Source organism: Salmo salar, chromosome 24 (assembly GCF_965601325.2).
Source record: "Salmo salar chromosome 24, fSalSal1, whole genome shotgun sequence".
In the NCBI taxonomy this organism is placed as follows: Eukaryota; Metazoa; Chordata; class Actinopteri; order Salmoniformes; family Salmonidae; genus Salmo; species Salmo salar.
Genome location: NC_138314.1, coordinates 8,410,678 through 8,430,573, shown reverse-complemented (window position 1 = coordinate 8,430,573; position 19,896 = coordinate 8,410,678). Strand labels below are relative to the sequence as shown.

Below are 19,896 nucleotides of genomic sequence, written 5' to 3'. Positions count from 1 at the left end.
CCACCGTCAAACATGGAGGTGGAAACATTATGCTTTGGGGGTGTTTTTCTGCTAAGGGGACAGGACAACTTCGCCGCATCAAAGGGACGATGGACGGGGCCATGTACCGTCAAATCCTGGGTGAGAACCTCCTTCCCTCAGCCAGGGCATTGAAAATGGGTCGTGGATGGGTATTCCAGCATGACAATGACCCAAAACACACGGCCAAGGCAACAAAGGAGTGGCTCAAGAAGAAGCACATTAAGGTCCTGGAGTGGCCTAGCCAGTCTCCAGACCTTAATCCCATAGAAAATCTGTGGAGGGAGCTGAAGGTTCGAGTTGCCAAACGTCAGCCTCGAAACCTTAATGACTTGGAGAAGATCTGCAAAGAGGAGTGGGACAAAATCCCTCCTGAGATGTGGGCAAACCTGGTGGCCAACTACAAGAAACGCCTGACCTCTGTGATTGCCAACAAGGGTTTTGCCACCAAGTCCTAAGTCATGTTTTGCAGAAGGGTCAAATACTTATTTCCCTCATTAAAATGCAAATGATTTATAACATTTTTGACATGCATTTTTCTGGATTTTTTTGTTGTTATTCTGTCTCTCACTGTTCAAATAAACCTACTATTAAAATTATAGACTGATCATTTCTTTGTAAGTGGGCAAACGTACAAAATCAGCAGGGGATCAAATACTTTTTCCCCCCACTGTACTCATTCAAGGGTTTTTCTATATTATTACTATTTTCTACATTGTAGAATAATAGTGAAGACATCAAAACTATGAAATAACACATATAGAATCATGTAGTAACCAAAAAAAGTGTTAAACACATCTTCAAAGTAGCCACCCTTTGCCTCAATGGCAGCTTTGCACACTCATGGCATTCTCTCAACCAGCTTCATGAGGTAGTCACCTGGAATGTATTTCAATTACCAGGTGTGCCTTTTTAAAAGTTAATTTGTGGAATTTCTTTCCTTCTTAATCCGTTTGAACCAATCAGTTGTGTTGTGACAAGGTAGGGGTGGTGTACAGAAGATAGCCCTATTTGGTAAAAGACCAAGTCCATTTTATGGCAAGAAATCAAATCAAATTTTATTGGTCATAATATCAAACAAGTAATCTAACAATTTCACAACAACTACCTTTTACACACAAGTGTAAAGGAATTAATAAGAATATGTACATATAAATATATGGATGAGCGATGTCCGAATGGCATAGGCAAGATGCAGTAGATGGTATAGAGTACAGTATATACATATGAGATGAGTAATGTAGGGTATGTAAACATTATATAAAGTGGCATTGTTTCAAGTCACTAGTGATACATTTATTACATCCAATTTTTAATTATTAGAGTGGCTAGAGATTTGAGTCAGTATGTTGGCAGCAGCCACTCAATGTTAGTGATGGCTGTTTAACAGTCTGATGGCCTTGAGATCAAAGCTGTTTTTCAGTCTCTCGGTCCCAGCTGTGATGCACCTGTACTGACCTCGCCTTCTGGATGATAGCGGGGTGAACAGGCAGTGGCTCGGGTGGTTGTTGTCCTTGATGATCTTTTTGGCCTCCCTGTGACATCGGATGGTGTAGGTGTCCTGGAGGGCAGGTAGTTTGCCCCCGGTGATGCGTTGTGCAGACCTCACTACCGTCTGGAGAGCCTTACGGTTGTGGGCGGAGCAGTTGCCATACCAGGCGGTGATACAGCCCGACAGGATGTTCTCGGTTGTGCATCTGTAGAAGTTTGTGTGTGTTTTAGGTGACAAGCCAAATTTCTTCAGCCTCCTGAGGTTGCTCCTTCTTCACCACGCTTTCTGTTAGGGTGGACCATTTCAGTTTGTCCGTGATGTGTACGCCGAGGAACTTAAAACTTTCCACCTTCTCCACTACTGTCCCGTCGATGTGGATAGGGGTGTGCTCCCTCTGCTGTTTCCTGAAGTCCACGATCATCTCCTTTGTTTTTTTGAGGGGGGGGGGTTACCCCCAATTTCGTGGTATCCAATTGGTAGTAGTTACAGTCTTGTCTCATCGCTGCAACTCCCGTACGGACTCGGGAGAGGCGAAGGTCGAGAGCCATGCGTCCTCCGAAACACAACCCAACCAAGCCGCAATGCTTCTTGACACAATGCCCATCCAACCCAGAAGCCCGCCGCACCAATGTGTCAGAGGAAACACCATACACTTGGCGACCTGGTCAGCGTGCACTGCGCCCGGCATGCCACAGGTGTCGCTAGTGCGCGATGAGACAAGTATATCCCTGCCGACCAAACCCTCCGTAACCCGGACAACGCTGGGCCAATTGTGTGCCAGCTGGTCTGTAAGCAAATAAGCAAAGAGAAACGGCTGTCCATCATTACTTTAATTTCAAGAAGTTTGAAAGTTTCTTCAAGTGCAGTCGCAAAAACCAAGAAGCACTATGATGAAACTGGCTCGCATGAGGACTTTCACAGGAAAGGAAGACCTAACGTTACCTCTGCTGCAGAGGATATGTTCATTTCAGTTACTAGCCTCAAACTGTGTGAATCAGGCCTTCATGGTCAAATTGCTGCAAAGAAACCACTACTAAAGGATACCAATAAAAAGAAGAGACTTGCTTTGGCCAAGAAACACGAACAATGGACATTTGACCGGTGGAAATCTGTCCCTTGGTCTGATGAGTCCGAATGACATTTTTAGTTCCAACCGCCGTGTTTTTGTGAGATGCAGAGTAGGTGAACGGATGATCTCCACATGTGTGGTTCCCACTGTGAAGCATGGAGGAGGAGGAGGTGGTGTGATGGTGCTTTGCTGGTGACACTGTCAGTGATTTATTTAGAATTCAAGGCACACTTAACCAGCATGACTACCACAGCATTCTGCAGCGATACGCCATCCCATGTGGTTTGCGCTTAGTGGGACTATCATTTGTTTTTCAACAGGACAATGACCCAACACACCTCCAGGCTGTGTAAGTGCTATTTGACCAAGAAGGAGAGTGATGGAGTGCTGCAGCAGATGACCTGGCCTCCACAATCACCCGACCTCAACCCAATTGAGATGGTATTGGGATGAGTTGGACCGCAGAGGGAAGGAAAAGCAGCCAACAAGTGCTCAGCATATGTGGGAATTCCTTCAAGACTGTTGGAAAACAGAATACCAAGAGTGTGCAAAGCTGTCATCAAGGCAAAGGGTGGCTACTTTGAAGAATCTAAAATATATTTCGATTTTCACCAGGCGGTAAATCAGTTAATAGACCAATAAAAAAGAGAATTCCAAACCTCTGTTCCAATAAAAGCTAGTTTTCCATTTCCCCCTCTTGCTTGAGAATTTGCTCTTTGCTAAATAAAAAAAGGATACCATTATAATTGAAAAGAATCACAGTAAAGGTACATATAGTGATCATGCACCCCCAGAAAGCTTATGTTCTATCAGTGGGTAAAATCTAAAATGTCCATGATTTCACTTCTAAGTGGTCCATCTGTGAAATCAGGAAATTGTGTAGGAACGCGTCATAGCTACATGGTTCTCGTCACTGGAGATTTAAATGTGAGTGTGCTATCCTCTAACACTTTTAAAACAATTACCTGCACTCCAGATCTCCAAATCAGCCAATAGACATACATCCGTTTATATCGTCATGACAAATGCATATATTTCGCTTAGATGTGCTCAATCTAAACAATGTACCAAATTATTCAATTCAGTTTCTCCTTCAAGTAGGCCTATCTTCTTGCAATGCGTCCTGTGTGTCTGTGGGAAACGTGGGAAAGGGCCATAGCAACATACTCTGCACTCGCTCTGGGCAGAGAACTGCAAGTTGAATTTGTTAGATAGTGCAGTTTGTTTAGGCGATTTTACAGCTAGCTAGTATGGGGCGATTTCCATGCCTTACAGAAATTGAATTTGAATTCCAAAATTTTACATTTGAATTAGGATACTGAATTTGAATTGAATTTTTTGAACTTGTAATGCACAAATTGAATAATTGAATAAAAAAAATACAACTAATTTCATGATTTGAAATTTAATTGAGTGAATATTGCATTTTAAAAAAAAATGTAATTGAATATTCAAATGCAATATTAATTTATTCAGCTTCAATATGGTAGATATTGCATTCATTGTCTGTAAACTTGATAAACTTGAAATTATAGTTTGTGTATCAAAGTTTCATATAGTCAACGTCTCAGGTGCATTCAGATTCAGTTCTCTAAATTCAGATTCAAAACCTGAGACAACATCCTGGTACTTTGCCAGGCAGGAAAGTTAGAGATAAACAGATAGAATGAAATGATCACTCTGGTAAACAGAAGCTTCTGGCGGTTTCTGAAGCCAATGTGGCATGTTGAATTTGTTTTCCAATTAAATTTGGCTCTAGCAATATTTGAACCATTTTGGCTATAAACTATTATGACCCCATTCCTGAAAGCTAAGACTTTCTGGAACATGGATTTGCCTTCTGTTCCCCTCTATGACGATCACATGCCACGTTAGAAGAGAGTGTCACAAAAAATTTGGCCCCCATAAGAATACATTTGAATAGCCCTTTCATTGCCCTTTAAGGAAAACCTTTCCACTCCCTATTTAAATCTTGCTCTTGTGACTGACTGGGTTCGAACCAGGTCTCCTGCATGTGACAAGACTGTGTTAGCCAACTTATGTAAAGCCCATAGGGATTAGTTTAGGAAACTAACACAGATCTTTGTCTCCAGCAAGGTTACTCATCAAAAGAGCATGGTTCATCGAACCACCTCAGTTACATTTCACCCCCCTTTGACCTCATACTCAGAGATCACAGCACCAATATAACTGAATGGGTTCGAAATCAGGCCTACTGTACCACAACAACACTTTCTGTGACAAACAGAAGCAGAATGATCTGTCCACTCCATTTAATGAGATTGCAACAGAGGTGGTTTGGTGATCCTGAGTTTGTATAGCTCGTACCGAGACTCATCACAGGCACACTGGACCCACTTCTACTGCTCCAACAGATCCACAGAAGTTGCCATTTCCATTGCTATTCACATAGCCCTAACACATTTGGACAAGAGGAACACCGATGTGAGAATGCTGTTCATTGACTACAATTCCACATTCAACACTATTGTTCCCTCCAAGCTCGTCACCAAGCTCAGAGCTGTGGGTCTAGACACCACCCTCTGCAACTGGATCCTGGACTTCCTGACAGGCAGACCACTGGCTGTGAGGATTGGCAACAACACCTCCTCCACACTGACTCTTAAGCCCTCTGCTATACTCCCTGTTCACCCACGACTGCATGGCTTTGCACGACACCAGCTCCATCAAGTTTGCTGACAACACCACGGTTGTAGACCTGATAACCAACAAGTCAGCCTATAGGGAGGAGGTAAGTGAACTGGCATTGTGGTGCCAGGACAACAACCTCTCCCCCAACGTCAGCTGAACAAGGGAGTTGATTGTTGACTTCAGGAAGCAGAGGAAAGATCATGCCCCGATCCACATCAAGTAGTAGAGCGAATCAGCAGTTTTAAGTACTTTGGCGTCCACATCACTGAGGACTTGACATGGACCAACACCACCACGCTTGTCAAGAGGGCGCAACAGTGACCCTACTTCCTAAGGCACCTGAAGAAATTCAGCATGCCACCAGGGGTCCTCCCCAAATACTACCGCTGCACCTAACCGAGCATCCTGATTGCTCTGTCCACAACCGCAAGGCCCTTCTGCGGATGATGAAGATGGTCCAGTACATGACTGGGACTGTGCTGCCACCCATCCAGTACATCTACTTGAAATGGTGCCTGAGGAAGTCCCGCAGCATCATCAAGGACCCCACACACACCAGCCAAAAGGCCAAACTAGACACTAATGTACTTGTCCTCTTGCTCAGTTGTGCACTGGGGCCTCCCACTCGTCTTTCTATTCTGGTTAGAGCCAGTTTGCGCTGTTCTGTGAAGGGAGTAGTACACAGCGTTGTACCAGATCTTCAGTTTCTTGGCAATTTCTCACATGGAATAGCCTTAATTTCTCAGAACAAGAATAGACTGATGAGTTTCCTCAGAAAGTTATTTGTTTCTGGCCATTTTGAGACAGTAATCGAACCCACAAATGCTGATGCTCCAGATACTCAACTAGTTGAAAGGCGGCCAGTTTTCAGCTGTGCTAACATAATTGCAAAATGGTTTTCTTATGATCAATTAGCCTTTCAAAATGATAAACTTGGATTAGCTAACACAACGTGCCATTGGAACACGGGAGTGATGGTTGCTGATAATGGGCCTCTGTACGCCTATGTGCAGTGGCTTGTGAAAGTATTCACCCCCTTGGCATTTTTCCTATTTTGTTGAATTAAAATAGATTTTTTGGGAGGTTTGTATCATTTGATTTACACAACATGCCTACCACTTTGAAGATGCTAAATATTTTTTGGGGTGAAACAAACAAGAAATAAGACAAAAAAAACTGAAAATTTGAGCATGCATAACTATTCACCCTCTCAAAGTCAATACTTTGTTAAAGCCATCTTTTGCAGGAATTACAGCTGCAAGTCTCTTGGGGTATGTCTCTATAAGCTTGGCACATCTAGCCACTGGGATTTTTGCCCATTCTTCAAGGCAAAACTGCTCCAGCCCCTTCAAGTTGGATGGATTCCACTGGTGTTCAGCAATCTTTAAGTCATACCACAGATTCTCAATTGGATTGAGGTCTGGGATTTGACTAGGCCATTCCAAGACATTTAAATGTTTCCCCTTAAACCACTCGAGTGTTGCTTTAGCAGTATGCTTAGGGTCATTGTCCTGCTGGAAGGTGAACCTCCATCCCAGTCTCAAATCTCTGGAAGACTGCAACAGGTTTCCTTCAAGAATTTCCCAGTATTTAGCACCATCCATCATTCCTTCAATTCTGACCAGTTTGATGCTGCCACCACCATGCTTCACTGTGGGGATGGTGTTCTCGGGGTGGTGAGAGGTGTTGGGTTTGCGCCAGACATAGCGTTTTCATTGATGGCAAAAAAGCAACATTTTAGTCTCATCTGACCAGAGTACCTTCTTCCATATTTTTGGGGAGTCTCCCACATGCGTTTTGGCAAACACCAAACGTGTTTGCTTATTTTGTTATTTAAGCAATGGCTTTTTTTCTGGCCACTCTTCCATAAAGCCCAGCTCTGTGGAGTGTATGGCTTAAAGTGGTCCTATGGACAGATATTCCATTCTCCCCTGTGGAGCTTTGCAGCTCCTTCAGGGTTATCTTTGGTCTCTTTGTTGCCTCTCTGATTAATGCCCTCCTTGCCTAGTCTGTGAGTTTTGGTCTCTTGGCAGGTTTGTTGTGGTGCCATATTCTTTCCATTTTTTAATAACAGATGTAATGGTGCTCTGTGGGATGTTCAAAGTTTCAGATATTTTTTTATAACCCAACCCTGATCTGTACTTTTCCACAACTTTGTCCCTGACATGTTTGGAGAGCTCCTTGGTCTCATGGTGCCGCTTGTTTGGTGGTGCCCCTTGCTTAGTGGTCTTACAGACTCTGGGACCTTTCAGAACAGGTGCATATATACTGAGATCATGTGACACTTAGATTGCACACAGAATGACTTTATTTTTAACTAATTATGTGACTTCTGAAGTTAATTGGTTGCACCAGCTCTTATTTATGGGCTTCATCGCAAATGGGGTGAATACAAGTGCACGCACCACTTTTCCATTTAATATTTTTTTAAACAAGTAATTTTTTTATGTCATTTCACCAATTTGGACTATTTTGTGTATATCCATTACATGAAATCCAAATAAAAATCTATTTAAATTGCAGGTTGTAATGCAACAAAATAGGAAAAATGCCAAGGGGGATGAATACTTTTGCAAGGCACTGTAGATATTCCATAAAAAACAAAATCTACCGTTTCCAGCTACAATAGTCAAATACAACGTTAACAATGTCTACACTGTATTTCAGATCAATTTGATGTTATTTTAAATGGACAAAAACATTTTGCTTTTCTTTCAAAAACAAGGAAATGTCTAAGTGACCCCAAACTTTTGAACGGTAGTGTACACTCATCCACATACATTGAGTATACAAAACATTAAGAACATGCTCTTTCCATGACAGACTGGGGATGGGGAGCGTTACTGCACAGCTATGTTCAGGTCTCTCCAGACATGTTGGATCGGGTTCAGCCCCTCCTGTGTTGTCTTGGCTGTGTACTTAGGGTCATTGTCCTGTTGGAAGGTGAACCTTTGACCCAGTCTGAGGTCCTGAGCGCTCTGGAGAAGGTTTTCATCAAGGATCTCTCTGCACTTTGCTCCGTTCCCCTTTCCCTCGATCCTGACTAGTCTCCCAGTCCCTGCCGCTGAAAAACATCCCCACAGCATGATGCTGCCACCACCATGCTTCACCGTAGGGATGGTGCCAGGTTTACTCCTGATGTGATGCATGGCATTCAGGCCAAAGAGTTCAATCTTGGTTTCATCAAACCAGAGATTCTTGTTTCTCATGGTCTTAGAGTCCTTAGGTGCCTTTCCACAAACTCCAAGCGGGCTGTCATGTGCCTTTTTACTGAGGAGTGGCTTCCGTCTAGCAACTCTACCATAAAGGCCTGATTGGTGGAGTGCTGCAGAGATGGTTGTCCTTCTGGAAGATTCTCCCATTTTCACAGAGGAACTCTAGAGCTCTGTCAGAGTGACCATCGGGTTCTTGGTCACCTCCCTGACCAAGGCCCTTCTCCCCCGATTGCTCAGTTTGGCCGGACGGCCAGCCCTAGGAAGGGTCTTGGTGGTTCCAAACTTCTTCCATTTAAGAATGATGGAGGCCACTGTGTATTTGGGGACCTTCAATTCTGCAGAAATGATTTGGTACCCTTCCCCAGATCTGTGCCTCGACACAAGCCTGTCTCAAAGCCTTATGGACAATTCCTTCGGCCTCATGGCTTGGTTTTTGTTCTGACATGCACTGTCAACTGTGGGACCTTATATAGACAGGTGTGTGTGCGCCTTTCCAAATCATGTCCAATCATTTGATGATCAATGGAAACAGGATGCATCTGAGCTCAATTTCGAGTGTCATAGCAAAGGGTCTGAATAGTTATGTAAATAAGGTATCCGTTTTTAATTTTGTATACATTTGCAGTGGAGGACAAGGGAGGACAGTAGCAGGTGACCCAACTGTGGTCTGTGAATACTATGAATTCCCATTGTAGCCAATTCAGTTGCAGTCATTCTGTTAGATTTTCTTAGTCATTGTGCTACCGATTTGGTAACAGAATGACAGGTTTTAATCACTTAATAAATCATAGAAATTTGGTTTATCAGTAAAAACTAGCTGTAAAACTGTAATTGTAATTTCCTTTCCAAAATTGTTAAAACATTTTAGTAATACTTTTAGAATGTTCCCTTTGCTTCGAGGGCACTGCCAGTATACCCAACCACTCACCCACCACAAGTCAGTCTACAAGAGAGTATGGACATGGTTACACAGTAGTCAGCTATGACATGAAAGACTACACTGGATTTAGGGACAGAGTTGGTGGCTCACACCATTTCACCCTTCCCACTGTATAGCTTCCCTGGAAATATAGGTTGTCTCCTTTTATCCATCTGTCTCGTTCTTTCTTTCAAAATCATCTTGAAGAATGTCATATTTTTTTTTTGTCTCATTACTACACTACAGACTGCTGATGTAACACACACTGATTCAGCCAACTGCTATATTATCTTGTGCCTGGAAATATATGGTGACCTTTCCAATAACATTGCTGTGCATAGAGGCGTGTGTGGGGTCAAGTACAGGTCAGAGGTAGCTGCTGGCTTCAGAGAAAGACGCTACCATATTCTCGCCATGTTTCTCCTCAGTAGAAATGAGTGGAATTCTTACCTTTTATCGGTGTAACTACACTGTTGTTTGTGCTACAATGTTTGGTTTTGGTTTAGGGTCTGTTTGGCCCTAAAATCTGCTTGTTTGTTTTGATCAGACAATCAACATTCCTTTTCCTTCATTCAAGAACACTTTTCTATGGTCAAGAACATGTTTGCCGTTCATTCGAGATAGAACACTTGTTCCTTTATTCTAGAACACTTTGTCCCTACGCTCTAGTTTATAGAACACCCTTTTAATTTAGAGCAGCTGCTTAACATGACATAATTGCCTCAGGTTAGAGGTCATCCATTCAACATAGCTTGGTTTAACCTTCCTCACTTACAAGGGCAGGAGTATCATATCTGAAAACAGAGAAGACGTGGATTGGCAATGCTGTCCTAAGACTGTTTTGTTGTTTAGGCATGAACCTAAAATCTCAGGCTGGCACCTAGGCTGCAGTTCAGTTGCTACAAGTCTGCAATACCAAAAAAGCATCTGGATTCAACAACAAACTTTTCCCTTTACCCTCCTTCATTTAAAACGGCTGTTGGCGTTCATTTAAGCTAGGGTTCCACGGCCACTGCCAACGTGAGAGTTATGAATGGGGAAGTGCGCACACACACACACACACACAATAAACTCAGAGTCTACTGAAGGATGTTAATCTGTCATCTCAAATTACATACACACAGGAATTACATTACAAATTACATACACACCCCTTAGACACACACACACACACACACACACACACACCTCTGTAATGGAGATGCCTCCCTTCCACAGCTCAGCACAGAGAGGAAGTGGATTTCTGAAGAAATGCTTCCTAAAAATCAAGTAAAAGTGACGCCTAGTATTTTAACAGAAAGAAACACTGCTGTTCTCGCTGTTATACATTGAGAGTACAAACCATTAAGGACACCTGCTCTTTCCATGACAGACTAACCAGGTGAATCCAGGTGAAAGCTATGATCCCTTAGTGATGTCACTTGTTAAATCCACTTGAAATCAGTGTAGATGAATGGGACGAGACAGGTTAAAGAAGGATTATTAAGCCTTGAGACAGTTGAGAAATGGATTGTGTATGTTTGCAATACAGAGTAGGTGCCAGGCGCATCGGTTTGTGTCAAGAACTGCAACGGTGATGGGTTTCCCAAGCTCAACAGTTTCCCCATGTGTATCAAAAATGGTCCACCACCCAAAGGACATCCAGCCAACTAGACACAACTGTGGGAAACATTGTAGTCAAATATGGGCAAGCATCCCTATGGAACGCTTTCGACACCTAGTTGAGTCCATGCTCTGATAAATTCAGGCTGTTCGGTGGCCAAAAAGGGGGTGCAACTCGATATCAGAAAGGTGTTCCTATTGTTTTGTACACTCCGTGTATAACCCTTTCAGGGTAGTCTGATTGGTAAAACACCGACTGGGTTCACACACACTTCTGCTTTCCTAATGTTCAAACTACTATTAAAAACATTTTGTCGTCTCACTTTTTGGAGGACTGAGGGGGAAAGGTCTTTAAGTGCAAAAGCGCAGCGGAACAGTACAACAAGCGCAGTCATTGTGTTTTCATTTGAAGAGAGAGAACTTATGAACAAGAGAGAGAACTTATGAATTGTACCTTTAAATATTTCTTATGGATTGTACCTTTAACATTTCTATGTTCAACATGTCAGCATCTCTGAAATGCTGTGGTCTGTGACTGGTAATAGGAGCTGTTAGGTGATCCTCAGCAGAGGCGAAATGGCTGAATGGACATTTGGATTTCACTGCATCATCCCCCTCAACATCCTCCACAAAGACACAATTACTGGACACCAGGGAGAAAAGGATGGAGATTGGATGACCACAACGCAGTCAATCTGTCATCAAAACTGCATGCAACCTTTCACTTCAGCTAACACTGTAGGCTACATTCATGATATACACCGAGTATTCAAAACACATCAGTGTAGATTCCATTTTTTTTATTTAACCTTTATTTAGATGAAGGGGAGGAGTCAGTTTAAAGAAGGATTTTTAAGCCTTGAGACAATTAAGACATGGATTGTGTATGTGTGCCATTCAGAGGGTGACTGGGCAAGACAAAAGATTGAAGTGCCTTTGAACGAGGTATGGGACTAAGTGCCAGGTGCACCGGTTTTAGTCAAGAACAGCAACGCTGCTGTTTTCCACTCTCAACAGTTTCCTGTGTGTATCAAGAATGGTCCACCACCCAAAGGACATCCAGCCAACATGACACAACTGTGGGAAGCATTGAAGTCAACATGGACCAGCTTCCCTGTGGAACGCTTTCGACACCTTGTGGAGTCCATGCCCAGACGAATTGAGTCTGTTCTGAGGGCAAAAGGGGAGGGGGGTGCAACTCCATTTTAGGAAAGTGTTTATAATGTTTGGTATACTCCTTGTAATAATGTAACTGTTTTGTGTGTGTGTGTGTGTGTGTGTGTGTGTGTGTGTGTGTGTGTGTGTGTGTGGTGTGTGTGTGTGTGTGTGTGTGTGTGTGTGTGTGTTTAGCCTTCTCCAGATTCTGAATACTACTCAGGTCTTACTCGCTACTCCGTTATTGCTTAGTGTTTGAGAGAGAGGAGGTGAGATAGACTTACTGGAATCTCAACTGTGACATCATCAAATGTCCTCTTCAGCAGGCCCGAATATGTTCAAATCCATCCTCTGGCCCTTTTTACAAATCCTTCTTTGGAGTGATCACTTAGCTAACATAACTGAATTGGCTAAAGTTTACGCTTAGACCAAACCAGTCATGTCAGATTAGTGACGATTACTTACTTCAAAAGGAAGAAGGTAGAACAGAGAGATGCATTTACCAAGTACTGGAAGAGGGCCTCTCCTTCTCTCTGGTCAGCTTTGCAGAAGGAAGGGGATATTGATGGCTTTTTATTTCTCTGCTTGGCTAGGGTTCACTTTATTTCGGAAGTGTGAGGACACTGGCGTAAACACTGGAAGCGCAGTGTAAACTGGGCCTTCCTGTTGTCTCTGTTACTCTGGGAGAATTTGGACAGGGAATGCATGTCTCTCCGCTCAGCTCTGGCTGAGACATACTTGCATAAACAAACAGGAATAAACATGGTTCTCCCTTCCCCATTCTCGCCATGTCCTTGGTCTGTGACCTCTCAACCAGCGTGCGTACACACACAGATAGGAGCGTCCCTGTACACCGCAGACTCCAACAGGCATTCACACAACCCTTGACACTATGTGCTCTGTCAGATAACGCCGCTAGTAATTCTAACATTACCAGGCAGAATCTAAACAACTAAGCACTCAATGGATCCAATATACAACACACTGAAATCAGCAAAGAATCGTGAAAGAAAGATCAACAGTTGATCAGTTGTTATTGCGCCATCTTCACCAATATCTTATACCACAGCTCTTCACAGGGCAAATCTATGTTGATCACATCTGCCTGCGATGTATCAGACCATGGTTTACACTGTGCCAAGTTGCAAACCCGTATGCTGGCTCGGGTATAGAGCAGCTGGGACGACAAGAATGTCATGGGTTGTCATACCATGGGTTTGAACAGCGGCGAACCGTGACTATAGGACCTAGGCATTCAGAGGGACCAAAAATCTTCCAATACTTTCTATCCCCAAAAACATTCATCAAGAACAGAAAACATAGCATCACTTAATGCGTCCGATATTATATATTCTGTAGTTGGACCATTTTAGTTCTAGTGAAGGAGGAGCAATGCTTTTTGATGACATTATGAATCAAACAGGCCTGGCCGTGCTTCAGGCTGCCACACACACAGAGATAGAACCGGCCTGGACACAACACGTGACACACAGCATAAAATAATGTGACCAGCAAAACAAAAAACGCACTGTTTACAGTAGCCTAACACCACCATCACCAATAGTGACAACCAGTGGCAACCCGTCATTCAGGGCAGAGCCCCACCTATTTTGAGCCCCACATTTTTAGCAAAATAAAGAATGGGGGGGGGCTTGCCTGTTTTACATGTTATTGTGGCATTAATATGTGTCACATCAGTTTGTAAACAATGTAAAAAATAATATATCATTGAGTTAATAAAGCAGCATACAAACATGGTCTCTTTTTTGTTTTCTTGAGTAAGGCAGCTCCAAAATGCAGGTGTTTCAGCCTAGCTCAGAGCTTTATGTGGTGGTGGGGCAAGCCAGCAGAAAATACGGAGCGTTGCACGAGTGGTTGGCTCAATGTTTTGTCACTCATGGGGACTTTACGTCATTGCCAAGTGTAAGAGCAGACCTTAAATTCTAGCCATTCGGGTGTTACATTAGATGTGCCCATCCAAGAAGGCTCAAGGTCATTGGCCACAGATAAAATGACGTCAAATCACGTTATATGTACAGCAGCTTTGATTGGACTGATCATGTCAATCATACTTTCACAATCTTAGCTAGCAGTCATCATTATGAATCAAGTCGACAATCTACTGGAAAATCCTTTTTAATCCTTGTCAAATTAAGATAAATAATGCAGAGAAATTAGAGATAAAATGTATCAGTGCTCATCGGCCATTGGACAAATATTACACAACAAGTTGGAAATCGCAAATTCAACGAGTGGTTTGGAAGGAATCAGTGACAGTGGCTGTGTGGTCCCAAATCTGGGATTAAGGGGCTCTTTTCCAAGTTTGAAATGATAAACATTCAACATTGGCCACGATGTCAATGAAGCATGATTTGTGCCACGCTCAAAACAACTGTTAACTTGGAACTGTGAAGTCTTGAACTGACTGAAGTCAAGTTAACTGGGAAGTTGGGAATAAACGAGCTCTGACTGGGAAATTACATTTTGAACGGTCATCCAACTCGGAATTGTAAATCCAGTTGTTTTGAAAGCACCATAAATCCAGAGAATGCCAGACTTTGATGACAAAATTTGCCCACAAAAGGACCGCCGCGCCACCTTCCTGTTCAAGTGAGCACAGCACAACAAGGTGAGTCCAAAAATGTAACGTTGTTGTATGCTGCTGCATAAATGATGTAATAATGCCAGGGAGATATGTATACTGTAGCTAAGAAAGTAATACTAGGTGTTTGTTGTGTAGTAAGATGTTAGTAGCCCATGTGCCTCACCCTAATAATTTGGTATATTTACCCCTCTTAATTTCACATACTGTTCTACTGTAGCCTATAACCTGTTTTAGAGAATTGTAATCATTGAATATTGTAAGAGCTTTCATTGTCTGCTTATATGCCCCCTTTATTTATCCTACGGTTCTGACTTGGTGTACAAGGAAGAACACTGTAAGAACAGCCCATGTTCTGAATTCTGTCACTGTACATTTCAAAAATGCTAAACAAATAGTTATACTGACTAACGTCCGTCCTAGCTCGCTCATAAATGTCTTAATCGAAATTACCGATTGCCACTTATCCGATTGTCGCCCCCTCATGCCATAGTTTGTACATCTCAACTGTCATTAGAAACCACATTTGTTTAATCAAGTCAGCCATATCGGCTATGTTTTTTTCAAAGGCAGTAAATGAGGCTGAATGAACTGTTTCGCTGCCAGACAAGGCTCCACTGATAGCCAGGTGTAGCAGTGGTAAGATGTTGGGACTGCTGTTGGGACAGCTTTATGTAGGCCCTAACAGTTTGTGGGCACCGTTTGTCACCATTATAGTGCAATTAATGTATTGTTTAGTGTTGTGGCTTTGCTGGCATGCAGCCCACTTGTTTTTTTCTTGCCCCACCAAGATTTACATGCTAAAATCGCTACTGGTAACAACAACAGCGTCACATCGAAGGTGACAGGTTATGTTGCTGAAAGGACAGTGACCGTAATACCTGTGCACTCCATGGCGCTGAAGGAGAGAGTTTTGGTAAAACACATAGACACGGCTGATAGACAGGTAACAGCAGTCACACAGAGCATGAAATAATTATAAAGAATAAGCAGCACATTCACTCCAGTAGGCCCCATGAAATCATAACAATACAAAAGCACAACCATTTAATTTAAAAAATGAAATGAACAAACCAGATTTTACTTCCCATTGCAAACATATTTCCGTCACACTAACCAGTGATCTAAAGTTTAAATGCAACAATGTTTCACAGTCATTATTTTCAAAGGGATACCTTTTTTTTTTAAACAGTTCCACTCACCAGATGATCATTTGTAAAGAAAGGTTGAAAGTTAATCTTGAAAAGGGTGTAGCTAACAAATTAGCAACAACATCCACCTTGAAGTTGATAACAGCTGCAGCCATCGCCATTGTCTAGGTACTACAACACAAGCTAGCATTTTCATTATCACACTACTACAACACAAGCTAGCTAACGTTACTAGCGTTAGCGTGGGAAAACTACTGCTTACGCCACTGATTATTTTCTCTTGTGCTCTGTCGTTACTTGTCTCTCCAACCCTGTTCCTGGAGAGCTACCGTCCTGTTGGTTTTCACTCCAACTCTAATCTAGCGCATTTTATTCTAATAATTTGAATCAGGTAAATTACAACTGGGGTTGGAGTGAAAACCTACAGGAAGGTAGCTCACCGGGAACAGGGTTGGAGAGCTCTGGCCTAGACACGTCACCTTTATTTATTTTTTTATCCCCCCCATTGTAAGTAAAAAGGTGATTGGGTCATACCACTGTCACTCCAAATTCTGCTCCAATACAGTTGAATGGAAGAGGCCTTCTGTCCAGCTTCTGAAAGCCTAGCCAATGGCTGGCTGAGCTAGCTAGATTTTTCTACCTAGAGACCACCAAAGAAAATCCTGATGATATATTTTTCTCTTCAGTATTAACCCTTCTCTTTCCAACACAAACTGAAGAGATTAAATCAGAAGATCATTACAATTATTGTAAAGATGAAATATACATTTAATTTAAAAAATATAAATATATATGTACAGTACCCACTAAGCGCAAACCAGATTGTATGGCGTATCGCTGCAGAATGCTGTGGTAGCCATGCTGGTTACGTATGCCTTGAATTCTAAATGAGTCACTGACAGTGTCACCAGCAAACCACCCCAACACCATCACACCACCTCCTCCATGTTTCACGATGGGAACCACAGATGTGGAGATTAACCGTTCACCTACTCTGGTAACTCTACTGAATTTATCCTCTGCGGCAGAGGTATCTCTGGATCTTCCTTTCCTGTGGTGGTCCTCATGAGAGCCAGTTTCAACATAGCGCTTGATGGTTTTTGCGACTGCACTTGAAGAAACTTTCAAAGTTCTTGAAATGTTCCGCATTGACTGACCTTCATGTCTTAAAGTAATGATGGACTATCGTTTCCCTTTGCTTATTTGAGCTGTTCTTGCCATAATATGGCCTTGGTCTTTCACCAAATAGGGCTATCTTATCTATACCACCCCTACCTTGGCATAACAACTGATTGGCTCAAATGCATTAAGGAAAGAATTTCCACAAATTAACTTTTAACAAGGCACACCTGTTAATTGAAATGCATTCCTGGTGACTACCTTATGAAGCTGGTTGAGAGACTGCCAAGTGTGCAAAGCTGTCATCAAGGCAAAGGGTGGCTACCTTGAAGAATATATATATATATTTTAATCCTTTGGCCTCCTCACGGTTCCCCACTGGGTTTTAATCTTCTTGGATCACCTGAGGACTGGTTGCCAAATACTTGATTTGTGCTATAGAGATTATGATTGATGCTCTGATTTTCTTTGGAATCATCTGTGATCTGGTGTTTCTTTACATTGTAATAAGATGGTTTCAAACAGCATTTCAAAACAACAAAGGACCCTTGTACAGAAGTGGTACACTGACTGCAAACATCAGTCTCTGTCTGTGACCCAATGCAGCCCAAAGAACCCATAGCCACATTACACCATGCACAACAGTGTGGGTGTGCTTCTCTGAGTAAGAGCAACACAGCCTTGTCAGATTCTGTAATATTTATTCAGATAGACGGAAGCTTGCAGCATTAACACGAGATAAGAGCCAAAACATTCTCATTAGTAACCTAAGGTAGTGTCATTAATTTCAGCAGTTTGATCAGTGGTTGAGTCTAAAGTGAAGGTATAGGCGTATGTGTTTGATCAAAGAATGTCAACAACAAGCAGCCCGACTCTGAAACTGTCCACCTGCTGAACACAGATGCAAACAAACAGTCGGTAAATATGAAATTGGCAGAACCTAAGTGTCCAATCGCAGGGTTGTTTGGGGTCGCGAATTGGAACAGGCTGCATTTCGCTGCACGGAGACCACCATGGCCACTTAGATTCCAGATCAAGTCATTTCTTCATAAATGTGCCAACTGAAGCAAATTATCATCTGATCAGAGTTTGACCCCAGTTCTAGCAATGCTGAATTGTTACAGTTTCATTGCTGCTCAATAGTCTAATCATAAATCACGCAGTCAACTATTTGATTTTGATGTTTTGTTACATTTGGAAGACCTTTGCCCACACCGTAACGTAAGAGCTGTCAAACTGATATTAGGCCTGAACATAGGCTATGGAAATCAATGGCGATAAGGAGAATTAATATACGGTTTAAAAGCCTAGAATTAACCAATAAAACATGTTGTTTGATATTGATGATGATGGTGATGATGTATGTTATAGGCTCGATTGAAGAGCATAGCATCTGTATAAATATGTTCTCAGCCAAAGTAGATTACATCACTGTAGCATTCGCCACATGGAATTCGAAACCACTTCTATGCGTAAAAATTGTCCAGTAATTGTGTTAGGCTGCTTGAAGACCTACCTTCTCTTGCTTTTAGCAGTACCGTATTGGCCACAATATTCTCCAGTTCCATCTAAAATCCTTTGATATTTGCTGAATAGATAAAAAATAAAAAATAAATCGACAGCAACACCTCGCTCTTCACGGATGAATTGCTTTTCGTTTTATTCCAAATCCGAATAAAATGTATACATTTCAAACTCGTTCACGGTCTACACACTGGCTAAAGGAGAAAGCCTTGTAAAATTAACTAGGCATGGTTCATATCGTCGGCTCCGAATGCAGCGTTGGGAGGGCATTTCCATTCCAATTCCGAAGACCGTTGTGTTTCGTGCGTAATTTGGCGCGGAATCCCATCAAAGGATAGATCACGGTTGAGCCATCAATACAGCCCGACACTACGGCAGACCTACATCATTTAGAAAGGCATTCCTAACAGCGGCTGAAGCACAGCACAGTAGCAGTGGGGGGGAGTTGGTGAAGTGTACTAGAACATCAAGGTGCTCCCCCTCTCGGTGCAAAGGCTTAATAAAAAATAAAAAAAATGGGCTTGTTTTTTTCTTTTGGTTGGGCCATCAATATCCCCCACGTTTGGCGAAGCTTCAAGCAGTTTACCGTGTGTGTCTGGTCAATACTTCGGTTACGTTTGGATATCTTGCAGGGGGCTAAGCGCACAGCCTATATAAATTGAGTGATTTGTAGTAGGGGTTCGCTAATTTTCAACCACCAAATTGGTTCCAATATTCCATTCCACCGCCCGTTGCACACACATCCATTCGGATTTGGCCCATGACGTATGTACGTTAAGAGTATTGGTTTCCACTAACTTCTATATCCACAAAGTCAAATTTGCAACAAAAATGTGTTTTTTTGTCTTCATTTAAGGTTAGGGTTAGGCATAAGGCTTGCAGTGTGGTTAATGTTGATTTAAAATCTTATTTTAAGAAGATAAATTGTAGAAATGCGCAGGGCTTATTACTTTGTGGTTATATATACGTATTATCCTTTATATTGACCAGATACTCAAGTGGCCGCTCAAACATTGGAAATAATTTTCTTCAAAAATGGAAGTCGGGAGGAGTCAAGATCAGGTGGGGCCATTCTAGCCAATGAGAGGGCAGATATCGGGTGAACAACAGGCACAACTCCGATATAAATTTGTTTTTATTCTCAAAGTTGCCAGGAAGTCACATGTTCTACGTATATCAGGGCACTCATAACAACCTAAGCATAACGAAACGTCTATTCGATCAATCAGCCACACGTAGAAAATAAGCAATTCAATTTTTTGTTCACCAAATTCCAACTCTCTCATTGACCTCCATAGCAATACTCCTCGCTTGATTAGTGAAGGGGAAAAAACGTCACCTGCTGGAGAAGACAGATTTTGGGCCCAGTTTTCCCTCT

General features: G+C 42.4%; 1 protein-coding gene across 1 annotated transcript in view; it reads right to left on the bottom strand.

Annotated features, from left to right (window-relative positions):
* The window catches only part of LOC106585171 (G protein-coupled receptor kinase 5), a 70,671-nt gene extending 51,692 nt beyond the window's left edge, over window positions 1-18,979 (bottom strand). The window contains exon 1 of the mRNA XM_014171085.3: window positions 18,511-18,979. Within this exon, the coding sequence (XP_014026560.1) occupies window positions 18,511-18,562 (52 nt within the window). The 5' untranslated portion in view covers window positions 18,563-18,979. The remainder of the gene's footprint in view (window positions 1-18,510) is intronic.
* Between the last annotated feature and the right edge of the window lie 917 nt (window positions 18,980-19,896).